Below are 19,551 nucleotides of genomic sequence, written 5' to 3' on the forward strand. Positions count from 1 at the left end.
TAAATGTCTGATCTCATTGAAACCTCAGTGCTGTTCCACTCATGAGGAACCTGAGTCTCAGAGAGGTCTAGTCAGTTGCCCACGATCACACAGCTGGTAAACTGCAGAGTCAGAACCCAAATGAGGTTTGTCTGAGTCCAAGGTCTGTGTATCCTCGGAGCCCAGAACAGTGCCCTACACATAGTAGGTGCTCAATGGAAATGTGTCTGGTTGACACCGTCGCCACCCTGGGAGAGCTGCTTTCTAAGCATGGCCTTCCATTCACTGCAGGGCATGTCTTCATTGTGTGTAAGACCTAGAGAAACATGGGGAACAGGAGGGAACCATGTTACACAAAGACTTCAAATTTCATTTCTCTGGTAGAGATCCACTATCACAGGTCAGGATTCAGAAGTGACTCAGACCAGATGTGACCGCCATGCAGCCAAGAAGCTTAGAGCTCTCTAGTGGCCCTTGAGGAGGAAGACACTGGTGCTGGGCTTGTCTAGGAAGTGGAGTTGTAACCTTTAAAAGCAGAATGGCGGAAAAGAAAATAGATCAGGGGATGTGGGAGGGGGGTGGCTAATATCAGAGGAGCACTAGGACTAGCGGATTTCTCCTGGTGCTGGAAAATTCTCTATCTTGATTGTGGCAATACATGGGGGAAAATTGCATAGATCCACATGCACACATATACGCACAAATGAGTGCATGTAAAAATGGGTGAAAACTGAGTAAGGTCTGTAGTTAACTGTATTGGACCTATGTCCATTTTCAGGTTTGATATTGTACCACAGTGATGTAAGATGTCACCCCTGGGGACAAAGCGCACAGAACTCTGTACTGTTTTTCATCTTCCTCTAAGTCCATAATTATTCCAAATTAAAAAGTTTTTACAATTCAAAAGAATGTAAATGTTACTGATTCAGTTTGTGGTCAAAAAGAAAATAGATTTGAGATTAACATCTTGAGAAAAGAATGTTACTGTACATAGCCTCAGACTTCAGTGGATGGAAAGTCAAGACAATTTTTGTCTTTTTAGAGCTTATTAGCATTGGCAAGCATAATGAAGGTTGGTGAAGAGTTCTGGGTCTGTCCCTCATGGATGTCCCTTGTGACATGAGGCCAGTTGTCCAGATTTCTCAACTGAGAGTTCCTCATCTGTAAAATGGGGAATATTGTACCAATCTCCCGCTGTGATGATCATTTGAGATAATATATATATTAGCCTGGCACAGAAGAGTGTTTAACAAACCTTAAAACAAGGATCATAAACTATGGCCCTTGGGCCAATCTGGCCATACCTATTCTTTTACACATCACCTGTGGCTGCCTTCATGCTGTAACAGCAGAGTTCAGTAGTTGCAAAAGAGATAGTATGGCCTGCAAACCCCAAAATATTTACTTTGTGGACATTTGGAGAAAAGCATTTGCTCACCCGTGCATTTAAAAATGTCTTACCACGGGGGCAGTCCAAGATGACTGTGTAGGAAGATCCTGTTCTCACCTCCTCCCATGGACACACTGAATCTATAGTTACGTATGAAATAGATCCCTCTGAAAAAGACCTAAAAACTGGTGAACAGCTCCTTCATGACTAACACTCTTGGCATACCCTCAACAAGTGGGACCCATCAAGAATAAATTAGGCTGCTGTGGAGCAACTAAGCCCGTGAGCCACAACTACTGAAGCCCACATGCCTAGAGCCCATGCTCCACAACAAGAGAAGCCACCACAATGAGAAGCCCACTCACCGCAACGAAGAGTAGCCCCTGCTCACTGCAACTAGAGAAAGCCCGTGTGCAGCAACGAAGACCCAACACAGCCAAAAATAAATAAATAAATAAATTTTTTAAAAAAGAAAAGAATGAAAAAGAATAAATTAGGCTGCTTAGATAATCACAAAGGTTTGAGAGACAACCATGAGCTAGGGCAAGGTTGAAAGATAAAGTTCATCTTTTACAAGGCCACTTCTTCAAGACTGGGAGAGGTAGCTGTTTTGCCTAATACATAGAAACAAACACAGTCAATCAAAATGAGGAAACAGAGCAATATGTTCAAACAAAAGAACAAGATAAAATGTCAGGAAAAAAGCCTTAATGAAAAGGAGATAAGTAATTTACCTGATTAAAGAGTTCAAATGGTCATAGAATGCTCATCAAACTCGGGAGAAGAATGGATGAACAGAGTGAGAACTTCAGCAAAGAGATAGAAAATATAAGTACCAAACAGAAGTCACAGAGCCAAAGTATACAATAACTGAACTGAAAAATACACTAGGGGGTTTAACAGTAGACTAGGTGAAGCAGAAGAAAAAAATCAGTGGTCTAGAAGACAGGGCACCCAAGCAGAACAGCAAAAGGAAAACAGAATTTTTAAAAGGATAGCTTAAGGGACCTATGGGACAATATCACATGAAATAACGTTCGCAATGCCAGGGGTCCCAGAAGGAGAAGAGAGAGAGGGGCAGGAAACATATTTAAAGAAATAATGGCTGAAACTTTCCTAACCAGGGGAAGGAAACAGACATCCAGATCCAGAAAGCCCAGAGAGTTCCCCAAAAAGATCCACACCAAGATACATTAAGATTTAAAAGTCAAAAGTTAAAGAGAGAATCTTAGAGCAACAAGATTAAAAAACAACTTGTTAACTACAAGGGAACCCCCAAAAGACAATAAGCAGATTTTTCAGCAGAAACTTTGCAGGCCAGAAGGAGTGCCATGATATATTTAAAATGCTGAGAGGCAAAAACTTCCAATCAAGAATACTCTACCCAGCAAGGTTATTGTTTAGAATTGGAGAGATAAAGGGTTTTCCAGACAAGCCAAAGCTAAAGGAGATCATCACCACTAAAGCAACCTTACAAGAATTGTTAAAGGGACTTCTTTAACCTGAGAAGAAAGAGCATTAATTAGTAACAAGAAAGCATACAAAAGTAAAAATCTTACTAGTAAAGGTAATTATATAGTAAAGGTAGTTAATTAATCACTTATAGAGTTGGTATGAAGATTGAAAGACAAAAGTAGTAAAAATATAACTATAATAATCACAGAAACACAAAATAAAAAGATGTAAAATGTGACATCAAGAAGCATAATATGTGTGTGCCAGGAGCAGAGGGTGGGTGGGAAATGTAGAGTTTTAGATTGCACTCAAACTTAATTTGCTATCAACTTAAAATATACTGTTAAATATATAAATATTATATGAGCATCATGGTACCCACAAAACAAAAACCTATATTAGATACACAAAAGATAGTAAGAAAAGAATCTAAGCAAAACACTAAAGAAAGTCGTCAAACCACAAGGGAAGAGAGCAAGAGTAAAAGAAAGGAACAGAAAGTAACAACAAAACAGCCAGAAAACAAGTAACAAAATGGCAATAAGTACATACCTATCAATAATTACTTTAAATGTAAAAGTACTAAATTCTTTAATCAAAAGACATAGAGTGACTGAATGGATTAAAAAAACAAGGCCCAGCTATATACTGCCTACAAGAGACTCATTAAAGATATATGTACACAAGTACACACATGGACTGAAGGTGAAGACATGGAAAAAGATGTTCCATGCAAATGGAAAGCAAAAGAAAGCTGGTATAGCTATACTTACATGAGAAAAAAGTAGTCTTTAAAATAAAGATTGTAATAAAAGAAAAAGAGGGGGATTATATAATGATAAAGGGGTCAGTGCAACAAGAGGATATAACATTTGTAAATATTTATGCGTCCAATATAGGGGCAACTAAACATCTAAAGCAAATATTAACAGATCTAAAGGGAGAAACTGACAACAATACAATTATAGCAGGGGGCTTTAATATCCCATTCACATCAATGCATTGATCATCCAGACAGAAATTCAGTGAGGAAACATCAACCTTACAGTACGCCTTAGACCACATAGTCTTAATATATATAAACAGAATATTTCATCCAAAAGCAGCAGAATTCACACTCTTCTCAAGTGCACATGGAACATTCTCCAGAATAGATGATACGTTAAGTCACAAAACAAGTCCCAATAAATTTAAGATCAAAATCACATCAAGCATCTTTTCCAACCACAATGGTATGAAATGTTAAGTCACAAAACAAGTCCCAATAAATTTAAGATCAAAATCACATCAAGCATCTTTTCCAACCACAGTGGTATGAAACTAGACATCAGTTACAGGCATACATTGGAGATATTGTGGGTTCAGTTCCAGATCACTGCAATAAAGCAAATATCACAATAAAGTGAGTCACATGAATTTTTGGTTTCCCAGTGCATATGAAAGTTATGTTTACCCTATACTGTAGTCTCTTAAGTGTGCAATGGCATTATGTCTATGAGAACAATGTACATACCATAATTTAAAAATACTTTGTTGTTTAAAAATGCTGACCAATATCTGAGCCTACAGCAAACTGTAATCCTTTTGCTGGTGAAGGGTTTGAAATATCACAAGAATTACCAAAATGTTACACAGAAACACAAAGTGAGAAAATGCTGTTGGAAAAATGATGCCGATAGACTTGCTCAACACATGCTTGCTACAAACCTTCAATTTATAAAAAATGAAATATCTGCAAAGTGCAATAAAGCACAGTTCAATAAAATGAGGGATACCTGTACAGGAAGAAAACTGGAAAAATCACAAATATGTGAATATTAAACAATGTGCTACTGAACAGCCAATGGGTCAATGAATAAATCAAAGGAGAAATCACAAAATGCCTTGAGACAAATAAAAGTGGAAATATAATTTACCAAAATCTATGGGATGCAGCAAAAGCAGTTTCTAGAGGGAAGTTCATAGCCATACAGGCCTACCTCAAAAAAACCAAGAAAAATCTCAGAAAAACAATCCAATTTTACACCTAAGGAACTAGAAAAAGAAGAAAAAACCAAGCCCAAAGTTAGCAGAAGAAAGGAAAATAAAGATCAGAGCAGAAATAAATGAAATAGACTTTGAAAAAAGCATAGAAAAGGTCAATGAAACAATGGCTGGTTCTTTGAAAAGATAAACAGAACTGACAAACTTTTAACTAGCTTCACCAAGAAAAGAAGAGAATGGGCTCAAATAAATAAAATCTGAAATGAAAGAGCAGTTACAACTGATACCACAGAAATACAAAGGATCATAAGAGACTACTATGAACAATTATGTGCCAACGATTGGACAACCAAGAAGAAATGGATAAATTCCTAGAAACATGGACTCTTCCAAGATGGAATCATGAAAAGAGAAAATCTGAATAAACTGATTACTAGTAAGAGGATTGAATCAGTATGCAAAACTTCCCGACAGACAAAAGTACAGGACCAGATGGCTTCACTGGTAAATTCTACCAACACTTAAAGAAGATTTAATACCTATCCTTCTCAAACTCTTACAAAAAATTGAAGAGTAGGGAATGCTTCCAAACTCATTTCACTAGGCCAGCGTTTTCCTGATACCAAAACCAGACAAGGATGCCAGAAAAGAAAAGAAGAAAATTACAGGTGAATATCTCAGATAAACATAGATGCAAAAATCCTCAACAAAATATTAGCAAACCAAATTCAGCAACAGATTAAAATGATCATATATCATAATTAAGTGGGATTTATTCCAGGAATGCAAGAATGGTCAACATGCACAAATCAGTCAACATGATATACCACATTAACAAAATGAAGGATAGAAATCATACCATCTCAAAACAGAAAAAGCATTTAACAAAATTCAACATGCATTTGTGATAAAAACTCAACAAAGTAGGTATAGAGAGAATGTACCTCAACATAATAAAAGTCCCTATATGACAAACCTGCAACTAACATCATACTCAACAGTGAAAAGCTGAAAGCTTTTCCTCTAAGATCAAGAACAATACAAGGATGCCCACTCTCACCACTTTTATTCAACATAATATTGGAATTACTATCCAGAGCAGTTAGGCAAGGAAAAGAAATAAAAGGCATCCAAAATGGAAAGGAAGAAGTAAAGCTGTCAGTATTTTCAGAAGACATGATTTTATACGTAGAAAAGACTGGACAAAACCTTTTAGAACTGATAAATTCAGTCAAGTTACAGGGTACAATGTACAAAAATCTGTTGTGTTTCTATACACTAAAAACAAACTATCAGAAAGAGAAATTGGGAAAACAATCCCATTTACAATTCAATCAAAAAGAATAAAAGACCTAGGAATAAATTTAGCTGAGGAGGTGAAGAACTTGTACACTGAAAACTTGACATTGATGAAAGAAATCAAAGAAGCCACAAATAAATGGAAAGATATTCCATGTTCATGGGTTGAAAGAATTAGTATTGTTAAAATGTCTGTATTACCCAAAGTAATCTACAGATTCAATGCAATCCCTATCAAAATCTAAATGGCATGTTTCAAATAGAACAAACAATCCTAAAATTTGTATGAACCCACAAGACCCCAAATAGCCAAAGCAGTCTTGAGAAAGAACAAAGCTGGTTATGTCAATTATTCTTCAAAAAAAAAAAAAAGCGCCTTACTACACAAATATGTCTAACTGACCTTTGACAGAGGTGCAAATGGAGTTCAGTGGAGGAGTGATAAGCTTTTCATTAAATCATGCAGTTGGACATCCATAAGCAAAACAAAATGAACCTCAAGCTAAACCTCATAGCTCATACAAAAATTAACTCAAAATGGATCATGTACTTAAATGTAGAATACAAAACTATGAATCTTTTAGAAAAAAAAACAAAGGGGAAAATCTTTGGGATCTAAGGAAAGAGTTCTTACTTTAACACCAAAAGTGTGACCCATAAAACGGAAAACAAATTGAAACTCATCAAAATAAAAAACTTCTGCTCTGCAAAAAATCGTGTTAAGAAGATGAAAAGACTGAGGCAATATTTTGCAAGCCACATTCTAAGAAAGGACTAGTACCTAGAATATATGAGGAACTCTCAAACCTCAATCCTAGAGTCTGTCATACAGAGTGAAGTTAAGTCAGAAAGAGAAAAACAAATACCATGTGCCAACACATATATATGGAATCTAAAAGAAAAAAAAAAACTGTTCTGAAGAACCTAGGGGCAGGACAGGAATAAAGATGCAGACGTAGAGGATGGACTTGAGGACACAGGGAGGGAGAAGGGTAAGCTGGGATGAAATGAGAGAGTGCTACGGACTTATATATACTACCAAATGTAAAATAGATAGCTAGTGGAAAGCAGCCGCATAGCACAGGGAGATCAGCTCCGTGCTTTGTGACCACCTAGAGGGATGGGATAGGGAGGGTGGGAGGGAGACTGAAGAGGGAGGAGATATGGGGATATATGTATATGTGTAGCTGATTCACTTTGTTATAAAGCAGAAACTAACACACCATTGTAAAGCAATTATACTCCAATAAAGATGTTAAAAGATAATAATAATAGAAAAAGAAAAATAAGTAAACAATCCGATTAGAAAATGGGCAAAAGACATGAACAGATTATTTCACCGAAAAGAATATATGGCTGGCAAGGAAACACACACAAAAGCACATGAAAAGATGTTCAACATCATTAAGCCATTAGGGAAATGCAAATTAAAACCACATGAGATATGACTACACACCTATCAGAATGACAAAAATAAAAATAACAACGCCACCGAATGCTTGTGGGGTTGTAATGAAACTGGATCACTCATACATTGCTGGTGGGAATATAAAATGCCACTCTGGAAGACAGGCGATTTCTCATAAAACGAAATATACAATTACCAGGAGACCCAGCAGTTGTAGCCTTGGACATTCATCTCAGAAACACATACGTTCAGTCAAAAACCTGTATGTGAATGTCCATAGCAGCTTTATTTGTAATAGCCCCAAACTGGAAATACTTAGATGTCCAGCAGTAGGTGAATGATTAAACCAATTGTGGACACAGCACCCTTGGACTTGCCAGGGTGTCCCTGCCTATGGACGACCCTTCTTGGGTTTAGAGGACATGTCCATCCATTGAGACAGGGGGTTGGAGTAGATGACTTTACACATCCCATTTCCATACAACCATCTCTGATTCTTTCCACAAAGAAGCAACCCCCCTTCGCCTCGTCTGTTTTCTTGACTCAAGGAAATGGGGAAAGTGGGGGCTTCCCACAGAGTGGGCTCCTCGTAGATATGTGCAGAAGAAATGAAGCATTTTTCTTTAGAGGCTTCATGAAAATGCAGTCCATTACAGGCCATTGTCATGACTTGTAATCTGAGGTCTTTTCCTAGAGCAAAAAGTGTGTGGGCAGTTGGGGGAGAGAGAAAGAAGGAGGTAGGAGAAGAAGGAGGTAGGAGAAAAAGGAGGGAAGAGAAATACCATTGTTGAAACCTTTCTCTTTGTTATGTTTCCCTTTTTGGCAATAGATGTTTATTCAGATTTTTAAAATGTGCCTCCTTGACCTTCTTCCTAAAAAGAAGACTGATGATGAATTATACCAGAAGATTCTCTCAAAACAAGAAAATGTAAGTCTTCAACCTATATTTCAAAATAACTTAAAAATAGTTTATTATGATATATAAAACACATTATAGTAAAGTATTTTTTATGTATAAAAATAGTTTATTACAATATATACTTTTCAACACAATATGGTATATAAAAGTATAGCTATAAACATAAAACTAACTGTGTATTATTAAAATGTGGAAAAATATTAGAAGTAGAAAAAAAGAGAATGTTGGTCATACCCACTACTTAAAGAGAACCACTATTGATTCTATTTTCTGTACAAGTGTGGGGTATTTTAAAATATATAATTTGCTTATTGGTTATAACTCTTCCTACTACTTTGCATTCTTCTCGTTTCAGTCTTTTATACAAGCTTTATATTGTTTTATGTGCAGCAAAATGAGTCAGGGCTACCCTGGAGTCAGAGTGGTGGAGATTGATATCCTGGTCCTGTCTTTCACAAACTCGCAGAATCCTAGGTTGTTCCTTTGTGCAATGGATAATAATTCCCATCCTGCAGGGTTACAGAAAGAAGAAAATTTGTATGAAGCTCCTAGCAACGTAACAACCAGACCCTGATTGTATGATCGCTGCCATCATTCCCATTCCCACCACCACAATCATCATCATCAATATCATTGCCATTATTATTGTTTTATTACCGACACAGTCGCCACCACCACTATCATCGTCATCGCCATCGCCACCACCATCTTTATTATTGTCATAACCATTCTTATGATGACCATCACCACCGTTATCATTACCACCACCATCACCATCCTCCTCAGTACCGCCGCCACTACCAACATTTCATCATCGCCACCATCATTGTTGCCATCATTCTTACTCCTCCCATTGCCACCATCGTCCTCATCTTCGTTACCGTGACCATCACCACCTCCACCATCGTCCTCACTTCTGCCATCACGACTTTCATCTTCATTACCATATCATTGTCCTAATCCTCATTCCTTCCGTCACCACCATTAGTCATCATTATCACCTTATCAGTCACCTCATTAGTCACGATAGTCCTCATTATCATCCTTATCACTGCAGCCATGAGAGTTGGGGGATTGGGAGGAGGGAGTGCTTCTTCCTCACTCTTCTGGATTCCAAGGGGGAGGATTCATCACTCCATCCCAGGGAGAAGGCAGTACGTCTTCGTTTTTGTTAACGTCATTGTCATCGTCCTCAGTACCACCACTACTGTGATCCTCTTCATCAGGCAATGCACAGAGTGCTTTACGCACATTATTTAATCTTCACAACAGCCCTGTGAGTGACCGTCATTCTTTTTGTTTATAGCTGAGGAAGTTGAGGCTCAACGAGTTTAAATGACTCTCCAATGACAAAAAGAATGATGATGGTGGTGATACTTGTAATTGTACTAGTAATGAATGTCATATGGAAAGAGTAAGAGCTTTGGTATCTGCAGGCCTGGGATCCAATCCCACCTCTACCACTTCCAGAGCATCTTAATTATGTCAGTGGCCACTGTTCAGTGGATGTAGTCTGGCCAAGGGCTTTAAATACATACTTTCCTATAATATTGACAACAGCCTCAGAACTTCTCGATGAAGATGAGAAGTGCCCAGAAATGGCAGCTGCTTTGGAGAGAAGCAGCGTAGTGCGTGCAGTTAGAAGAGTGGGGCTCTGGAGTCAGTGAGCCTAAGGGGCCTAGCCTAGCACACCACTTCCTGGGAGACTTCGGACGAAATATCTCAACTTCCCATAGATACGATTTCTTCCCTGGAAAAGAACCCTCATTTCTCTCTTGTAGAGACGCTGTGAGAATTAGAAGTCACATATGGCTTCCGCTTGGATAATCAATAATGGATTTGGACCCACACCAGTGTTGATTACATGTCAGTGAACATAGGTCTAGAGAAAACAGAACAGCCCAGAAAACAGAACAGAACAGAAAACAAACCCTCCACACTCCAGGTTGGGGTTTGAAGGACTCCATACATAGGGTTCCCCTTTTCCTTCTAAGTTCTGAGTTCATTAAGAGAAAGCGTTGGGGAGACAGAGAAATGTCAGCTTCATCACTGAAAGGGGCCAGCTTGGAAGACATAGCTTAGGTGCACAGCGATCATGGCTTGCTTCCTAACACTGAATCCCAGGATTAGCTAAATTGCTTACCTAAGTTGCTTGCTGGCAAAGCTGGGCCACCTCAGGCCTCCCCACACAGAAGAGGGACCTTTGCTGCCCAGCTCACTCTGGGCTGAGGCCACACCAGAGCAGTGGCCTCCCCTGAATGGTCCATCCCAAAGAGGAAGAGGTTGGGCAAGCTAGGGGCTGTGCTCACTTCCTGCTTTGGAACTGCCAGTCAAATACATATCGCTTCCTCCCTGGGGTGTACTAAGTAATCCTTCCCCATGGAAACCAGAGGAGTGGGGAGGAGACATTCCATCCCACACCCCAGATGTCATGACATGTTCCCGGACTTCAAAAAGATAGGAAGATACTATTTCATTGTTTTTAAAATATGGCCTATTTTGGGGGGATGAGGGAAAAACTATAGAAGAAAATACGTAATCCATTATTCCCCGAGGCCCTTTGATGATTTTTATCATCAATCCTTCAGTAGGACAACCCCCAAAGCATTTAATTATGGTTAAGAAATATTTTATGATAATGGGGTGAAAATAAAAGCATTTCTTCTCTAGAATTTAAGATACATTCGGTTTTTTCTGTATTTACCTTTTTCTTTTTCTCTCCAGGATTTGGAGGAATTAGAAAAGAGACTTCAGGTCAGACTGTCAAATACGGAGATGTTGGGTGCTGGTGACTCTGAATACATCACCCTGGCAGATGTAGAAAAGAAAGAGAGAGAATATTCTGAGCATCTAATAGCTAATGTATGTGATGGATTTTCTTTCCCATATAAAAAGCGTGGTTTCTGGGACAGTTCATTTGGCGAGATTAAAGAGATGGTACCTAGAAGCATGTTTAATACTAGAATTCCCTGTTGCGTTCTGTTCTGGAGCCAGGGATCCAGTTTCTGAAGTTAGTGATAGAGAAGGTATAATTAAGGGGCCAAGATTTACTGAGGGAGTCTTTTTTTCCTCTTAATGAATTCTCCTTGTTTAAATTTTACATTGATCTTTTTATCATTCAAAGCAAAGATCACTGTAACCCTATGTGTCATTACCGCCCTGTGGCTTAGAGCAGATGCCAGCTGCTAACTTCTCAAACTCCAGGCATCACTCATAAAAGCATGTTTTAAATTCTAGAGAGGATGGCTTCCCTCAAACTCTCCTTTTTGCTTTGAGGTTCTACTACCTGCTGTTCATATATTACAAATTAAACAAATATTTTCTTGGCACGCAGGTGTTGTGTTGGACTCTGGGAATTCAAAATGAACTTAGACCTGGCCCTGCCAGGGAGATGCCCAGGCCTGTCTGGTGGGGGGGACTGACAGGTGAACGGATGAGGACTTTGTGGGTTACAAGTGCCATGATAGATAGAAGTATGAGAAGACTGAGGTACAGTGGGGAGAACGATTCATTTTACCCCGGGGTTTTGAAGGTCTTTGTAGAAGAAAGGGTCATCAAGAAGCTTTTGGAGAGAAGTGTGGATGGATGCTGTCCAGTGGGTGGGCAGAGAAGGGAGCCAGGGCTAGGAAGCAGGCTGAGCAGGATAAAGCCAGAGGTCTTCCCTGAGGGTTTTCGTCTCATGCCAAGGAGATGGGAGTCACTGAAGCAGCAGAGGGTGGCTTGGCCGTGTTTTAGAAGAACTGCCCAGGCTGCTGTGTGGAGGGTTGTTAGGGGCTTTGGGGCTAATCCAGTAGGAATTTCATGAAGGCAATTGCAGTAGGGATGGAGAGGTAAGAAAAAGTGGGAGAGCCGATAGGGTGGTGTCTAAGGAGGTGGTGGTGGGAAGAGGATCAGGTCTACGGAAATAAGGATCCCAGAAGGAGAACAAGTTGGGAGGGAAGATGGTGAGTGTGGCTTGACATCCTGAGTTGGAGATGCCTGGGGATGGAGAGTCCCCACTAAGCTCAGGTAGGATCACATGGAGAGCGAGGATATTCTCGGGATGAGATGGCTAAGGGAGGGCACTCAGCCCGGATTCTGGTGGTGCATGGACTCCCCGAAGCCGTGGAATATCTTGTCCGTGTCTGTGCATTTCAGGCAGAGGATTGAGTATGGACCTTGAAGAAGCAGGAGGAAGTCAGGTCATGGATGCCGTGGGCATCCTCGTTCTCTGCGATGGGAAGAGAAGAGGCAAAGCTGCTTGGATGTAGAGCTCTGGTTCCGGATGTGCAGGAATTCATGGATGATTGTCCACATTCTCTGATAGCAGTTGGAAAGGAAGTCGTCTGATGGGGCGAGAGGGGGCGAGAGCAGGGTGTGAATGTGAGGGAGGAGGTGGCCAGGGCAGATCAAGGGTTTGCTGAGCTGCCACGAGGCCCTTGAGACAGGACAGCAAACTTACGAAGAGGTGCTGGTTCGTGCAGGTGTGGGTTTTCTCCTGACCCTGCCCAGCAAGCAACATCCATCTCAACATCTGAGAGGTGGAACCAAGATGGAGAAAATCACAGCTGTGGGACTCGAAGGGACCTGAATCAAATATGCCTCTGCTGCTTGTTGCCTCTGTGACCCTTGACGAGTGACCTAATTTCCTGAGCCTGTTCCCTTTACCTCCGATACATATTTTATCTAGAAATAAAATGCGTGAAGCACGGAGCCTGGCTTGTAACCTGCATGCCGTAAAGAAAAGTTGCTATGACTATGGGCATCTTTGTTCTTAGAGTCTGGAAGGCTGCAGTGACAACAATTTAGCCCCCAACATTCTAAACCACTTGGCGATCCCCTACTCTGCTCCTGATAAGATGGTGGAGAAAGGAAAAAGATTTGAAGGCAAAATGTTTTTATGGTCGTCGTCATCTCTGTCATATTGTTCTTTTATACTTTTAGGACAATAATCAATAATTAAATGGCCATTCATGCTTTTATTTCCAGGATGCGTTTAATCCCCTTTAAAGATCTGGAAGCTTCCAGGAGCGCATTGTCCAATTTCATGCGCCCGCCCCACTCCCTACCCCACTGCCGGGCAGTCTTTCAGCTGTTTGAGAGATTCATGGTGCTTGCCTTTCTTATCAGCAGCTCATTGGTGTTTGCTGAAAAGCCACCTCCAAACTGACTGGCACCTACAAAGAGGAACCTCTGGAGAATGTGATTGTTGCCAAGATAACTTTTTCCAACTTGTAGAATTGTTCTAATCTCAGTTTGTGATAAGGGGTGAATAGTAATGCCCAAGCCTGAGCTGGACAGCTTTAAAACTTTCTTAAATAAGTTTTCTCCCCCCACCTCTTGCATCTCATTCTCATTTCACAGATGGAAGCTTTCTGGAAACAGATGGAAAACATCCAGCACTTTCTGGTGGACCAATTTAAGTGTTCCAGCTCCAAAGCCCGACAGCTCATGATGACTCTGACAGAAAGAATGATTGCAGCTGAAGGGCTATTGCGTGATTCTCAGGATTTGCAGGCTCTGGTAACGCTGGAGGGGGCAGGGAGGGAACGTGATATTCAAACTAGAGACGTGGAATCCGGAAGCTTGGAGCGCCGTAGGGGTCATTAAGTTCAACACTTGCAGATTGTAGAAAGGGATATAGAGGCCAGAGAAAAGCAGTGTATCCATCCATCAGTCCATCATCTATCCATCCATCCATCTATCCATCAGTCATTTATCTGTCCGTCCATCCATCTAACCATTCCTTTAGTGGAGAGACTGGCCCGCCCCGCGTCACTACAGCGTAGGGCACTGGTGGTTCTCAATCCTGGCTGCACGTTGAAGTTATCTGAGGAGGTTTAAATAGTACTGATGCTTGGGTCCAAGATGGGTCCCCACCCCAAAGATTCTTAGTCTGGATTTTTTTTTTTTTTTTTTTTTGGGGTACGCGGAAGGCGGACTCTCAACCACTGCGCCACCGGGGAAGCCCAGTCTGGATTTTTTTAAGGTTCCAGGTGGCCACAGTGAGTGGTCACAGTTGATGCTCACTGGTGTGGACAGAGCTTTGGTTAGCTCTCCTGGACGGCCCCATGTACCACCTAGGGGGCTTAAAATAATGCCCATGTCACGGGCCTCTTGCACAGAGATCCAATCTGATTGGTCTGAAGTGGAGGACCTGGCACTGCTGTTTTTAAAACTCCCCAAACAATTCTGATGTATAGCTAGGAATGCAAACCACTGGCGCAGAGGAATCCACAAATCCAAATCCGACTTTGAATCTAAGCTTAGCCACTTGAAGCTGTGTGATCTCGAAGAGGTTACTTAACCCATCTGAGCTTCAGTTACTGTACTTAAAAAAGGTGGTCCCAGGAGTTGCTGCAGGCAGGGCCCGGGGAAATGCTCGGTCACTGTCGGGTTTTGTTGTGGAGGTTTCGGGCTAGCCCTGCTGTGTGCAAAGGCCAGGGCACCTACCCACCCATTTCCCCTTCCTCTGACCTTGAGAACTCATGAATTACATTTCAGACCTGTGCACCTGCCCGGGGGCACTCCTGACTCAGAAACCGGCAGCAGCCGCCCTGCCCTCAGCTCAGAGACCCAGCTCCTCAGACGTGAGGAGAAGGCGCTGCTGAGTGGAGCGGTCCCTGCTGCTTCTGTACAAACTGCTCTGCTTCTCAGAGTGTGGTCCGCAGACCGGCAGCATCGGCGTCACCTGAGAGCTGGTTAGAAATGCAGAATCTCGTCCCCACTCCCGAATCAGGATCTGCATTTTTAACAAATTCCCAGGTGCACACAGCTGTTTGAGAACTTTCTTTGCTTTTGCTTTTGCTTGTCACATACAAGCAAAGTTTCCTTTCCCTCCTCCGCACTGCTGAAAGATAGACACACAGATATTTCATTCCCGAAGAGCAGAGGAGCCAGCTAAGCGACTCACCTAGGACTGCCATGTTGCCTAATGATATCGCTCAGCCTGTGCCCCAGGCTTCCTGGTTTGCCGTCCAAGGCCCTTTGGATTGGATTTTGATTTGATGAGGCTGCCGATATGAATGCTTATCAGCGAGAAAGATCTTTTTCCTTTTATTCTTTGTATTTAATTATTGCTCCATCAGCAGGATATCGATGTAGAAGAAAAACGTATCCTTAGCTGACTCTGGCCCGAGTGTTAGCCGGTCACTTCCACATAGGAAGAAGGGAAATAATTTTCTCCAGGTTATCTGTAGGCCTTGCCTTCTGTCAGCATTTCATGAGCACCTGCTGTGTGCCACATCCTGTTACAGGAACAGTGTTGCAGGCTGGAGCTAGAGACCTGAGCTCATCCCACAGTTGCCTTTTATTAGCTGTATGACGTTGAACAGGTTACTTAACCTCTGTGACTCAGTTTCATCATCTGTAAAATGGGAGCCTGAATAGCATCAGCTCTGAGAGTGTTAGAAAGTGGACGACATGTAAGACCTTTAGAACGGAGCCTGGCCCTGGGGAAGCGCTCAGTATGTGATACGGATTAGACAATGGCAGACCAAGCATCAGCAAACAAAATAGACGTAAACACGTCATCGTAATGATGTGTGGAAAGAGCTGCAGTCTGCGTTTGTACAGAGAGGGACGGGTTGGCTCTGCCTGTACGTCAGAGTATGTTGTTGATAAACTCCAGAAGAATTCAAATTATCAGGCTGGAGACATCTGAGAACTCTGGCCTGGGCAGTCGGAATGTGTCGCATGGAGTTGCTGAATATCAGAACTGGAAGAGCCCTGGAAAGGGCCCCAGAGGTCATCAGAATCAGCTTCTAGGGATGCTCGAGAGAAAGAGGATGGTAGGAGGGATGTGGGGACCTGCTGTACATAATTATGACGACAGCTTGCATTCATGAGCACCTACTGTCTTCTGGTTGCTATTTTACGTGCTTTACCTATTTTAACTTATTTAATGCTCACATCCACTCTGTAAGTCAGGCGTAGGTGAGGACACTGTGCCCAAGGTCATGCAGGTCTGGAGCCAAGTTTGAGCCCGGGCACGTCTGAGGACTGGCTACAGCTCTCAGAGCCAGAAGTGGCCCCCTCGCCTCCCACGCAAGTCCCTTAACTCCTCCCGCCTTCCATCTGATGCCCCTCTGCTCATGCTCGCCTCTCGACTCTACTCCCGTCTTTCCTTGAATATAAATCCAGAGGCTGAGGTGTCACTCTCCAGCCGGGTGGCCTGACCGTGATGCCTTAGAGGTGGCTGCTCTGGGCACTGGGCGCTGTCCCCCACGCCCTGAGCCTCGCTGGATCCCTTGCCGTCCACACCTGCACCGAGCGCTTATCCTCTTGCGCCCTCTAGCGGTCATGGGCCCGCTGACGGCCGTCGGGCTCATATAGTTGGCGGAGAGGAAGGTTCAGAGCCGCTGTCCCTGGGCTATTTGGGTGGCGTTCCAGAATTAACCTCAGTGCTCTTGTCCATAACTGGGGGATCCTTGTCCTTGCCCTGTTCACACGTTGCTCAAACACAGACCAATGCAGTTCAGCAAACAGCGAGCCCCAGGGCTGGTTACCGGGTGTTGCAGGTGTGGCCGCTGTCTCAAGGGCTCTCAGTCCAGCCTGGGACTGTCCCTATGCTTAGACAGAGGTACAGGAGAAGCAGAGACGGGAGGAGGGGGCCGTGGAGGTGGAGGGGCTCAGGGAAGGTGCCACACAGCGCGTAAGGACGAGCAGGACCTGGCCAGGCAGGGAAGTGAGAGGAGGCCGGGAGGGTGTTCCAGGTGGAGGCCCATGTGTGCAAAGGCCGGGTGTGCTGGGCAGCCAGGAGCAAGGAGGTGTGTGGGACGAGGCTGGAGACTCAGCCAGGCTTGGTCCTGAAGGGCCTCGTGCACCGTGCCCAGGAGTTTAGACTTGGTTTGAAGGCAGTGACTGCAGGGTTTGGGCCCCAGGATGGCAGAGCCACGTTTGCACCTCAGAAAGGCCCCCTGCCAGCCGTGCGGGGCGGGGTGGGGTGGAGCGGAGCGAGCAGGTGGGAGGCTGGCAGAGCAGGGACGGCCCTGGGCTAAGTGACCTGGGCCTGAGCTGGCCGTGGCTCTGGGCCAGCTGGAAGGAGACAGAGCAGAGGGGTGTGAAGGAGGCAAGGGTGCCGGCGTGGTGGGGAAGAAGGGCGGAGGCGAACTCAGGCCGCCATGCCGGGGGTCCGGGGGGCCCACCCCTAGGTGGGAAAGGTGTCCTTCTGAGGCACAGGGCGTGCAGCTTTAACGTGGTGCATGTGCTCTCATTCTACAAGGTTCCTGGAGCGGCTGCTCTCTGAGACGCGAGCACAGGAGATGCAGACCTGCAGGGTCCATCCCTGCCTCTGGTGGACGTGTCCTCCATGGGGGAGGCGTCCTGTCCGAGAGCCGTGTCCTAAATGAAGGACAGCGTGGTAGGGCAGGCAGGCCTCTTCTAAAGTCTGACGGCTGGGGCCCCTCCAGGTCAGGCTTACCCGGCAAATCTCTTTAATCCCCAGCACTCAGGTTCCCGGAGGCTCGAAAGCCAAAAGTCCCGCGACCTTTATTGTTTCTCTAATGTCTCTCCTCCTGGGCTGTGGAGGCCCGAGGCCCCGTGGACTGGGGAGGGATGACAATGGGAAAGGGGGACTTCCCTCTTTGGTCGTGTGCATTTATTAATCCCTCCCCAGAAGCGTGGCCGACTCACCGAGTACCCAGCCCTTTCTTTGTGTTATGTGGCGTCAGCCTCACCATGTCCCCATGTGGGACCATTTTGTCCCCATCTGAGGCACACACACAAGAAGCTCGTGAGAGCGGTTTGGCCTGTGCTCTGCTCATAGGGAGGTGGGGCCCCAGGACCAAGCCCGTGACTGTTTACAGACCCTCGTGGCCAAGTACTGACCCAGGGCGTTCCAGCCCCTTGTCGCCTGTGTTTCTCTTCTTAGGACACCCTGGAGAGGACAATGGGGCGGGCACACGTGGCCAAAACAATTGAGTTCCTGAAGCTGCAGATCCGGGAGGAGACCAGATGCCACCTGGCCGCCATCTCCCACAGCCTGGAGCTGCTGACCGTCGAGGGGAAGCTGTCGGGGCGGCAGAGGGAGGAGTTGCTGACCCAGCAGCACAAGGCCTTCTGGGAGGAGGCGGAGCGCTTCGGCAGGGGTGAGCGAGTGGGCCAGGCCCGGGCGCCCGGCACCCCGTGTGTGCTGCAGGCCGTGTGGGCCAGGGTTGGTGGCGGCACTCGTAGGCGTCGGGAGCAGCTCCCGTGAGGCTAGCACAGGCTGCCCTCCCAGGTCACCTCCTAGGGTCATACAGGTCATACAGCCTCCGGGATTGCCTGTTGCACATCGCCATCAGTGATTCAGGCTGCCAGAGAAGCACCCGGAACATGCAGAGGGCGAGGGAGGCGGGAACGCCCAGAAGCCCTGCATGTGGCACGGGGCCTGGCTCAGCTGCAGGTGGGTGAGCGTGAACAGGGGTCAGTCACATGGGGCAGGAGAGGGAACCCAGCGTGGCTGTTTCCCACACGTGCTACTGCTCCCGGGCCGACCCTGGGAGATGGGTAGATCAGGGCTCAAGACATCAAGAGCATCTGGGAATTAGTCCAGGTCACACCGCTGGTGGGACCCTCAAGAGGAAACCCAGGTGTTTCACCTGCAGGAGGTGACCACATGGAAAACTTTCTGTTGGCTAGAACTTTGGACCATGTAGAATCTGAATGCATCTGGCCTTGGGGGTCACCACACACAGTGGTCTGGGCTTTATCAGTGGGAAGCGAGTGGCTGGGATGGGATGGTGAAGCAGCCCCCTAGGTGGGGCTCTGTTGAACTTGGACAAGATGGGGGAGACAAGGAGACAGTCAGGGGTGGAGGGAGGACCCTAGGCAGAGGGAGGACTCCGGTCTCTCCTGGCCACCTGGCCACACTCTTTTCTTTGGTGCTAGAGGCTAAACAGACTCTCAGGTCAAACCTAAGGAAGTGTGCCTGCATTAGGGCAAGTGCAGAAGGAGGTATGACGTGTGTGTGTGGTGGTGGGGATGGTGTGAGGTGCTGAAACCAACGTTTCCAAGGACTGCAGACTCCTCGTCGCCAGGCCCTCACTTCAACAGCTTCTTTGCTCAGCATCTCCTCCAAAACCCAAGTGGACAGAATCTGACCAACCTCGTCCTTGGCTCTACTCCCTGGAGCCTTCTCTGGGGTCCCACGCTGCACGT

The 19,551-nt window shown here is 44.7% G+C and overlaps 1 protein-coding gene across 7 annotated transcripts in view; it reads left to right on the forward strand.

The window, feature by feature from the left end:
• EVC (EvC ciliary complex subunit 1) overlaps positions 1–19,551 on the forward strand; it is an 83,341-nt gene that overhangs the window by 19,254 nt on the left and 44,536 nt on the right. For 6 of the 7 annotated variants that reach the window (XM_024741798.1, XM_024741799.1, XM_024741804.1 and 3 more), the window contains 4 exons: positions 8,344–8,442; positions 11,158–11,295; positions 13,777–13,935; positions 18,284–18,500. In XM_024741798.1, coding sequence (XP_024597566.1) covers positions 8,344–8,442; positions 11,158–11,295; positions 13,777–13,935; positions 18,284–18,500 — 613 coding nt within the window. The remainder of the gene's footprint in view (positions 1–8,343; positions 8,443–11,157; positions 11,296–13,776; positions 13,936–18,283; positions 18,501–19,551) is intronic. The other variant, XM_024741802.1, reaches the window with a different exon arrangement.

This window comes from Neophocaena asiaeorientalis, unplaced genomic scaffold (assembly GCF_003031525.2).
Source record: "Neophocaena asiaeorientalis asiaeorientalis breed wild unplaced genomic scaffold, Neophocaena_asiaeorientalis_V1.1 scaffold218, whole genome shotgun sequence".
Lineage (NCBI taxonomy): Eukaryota > Metazoa > Chordata > Mammalia > Artiodactyla > Phocoenidae > Neophocaena > Neophocaena asiaeorientalis.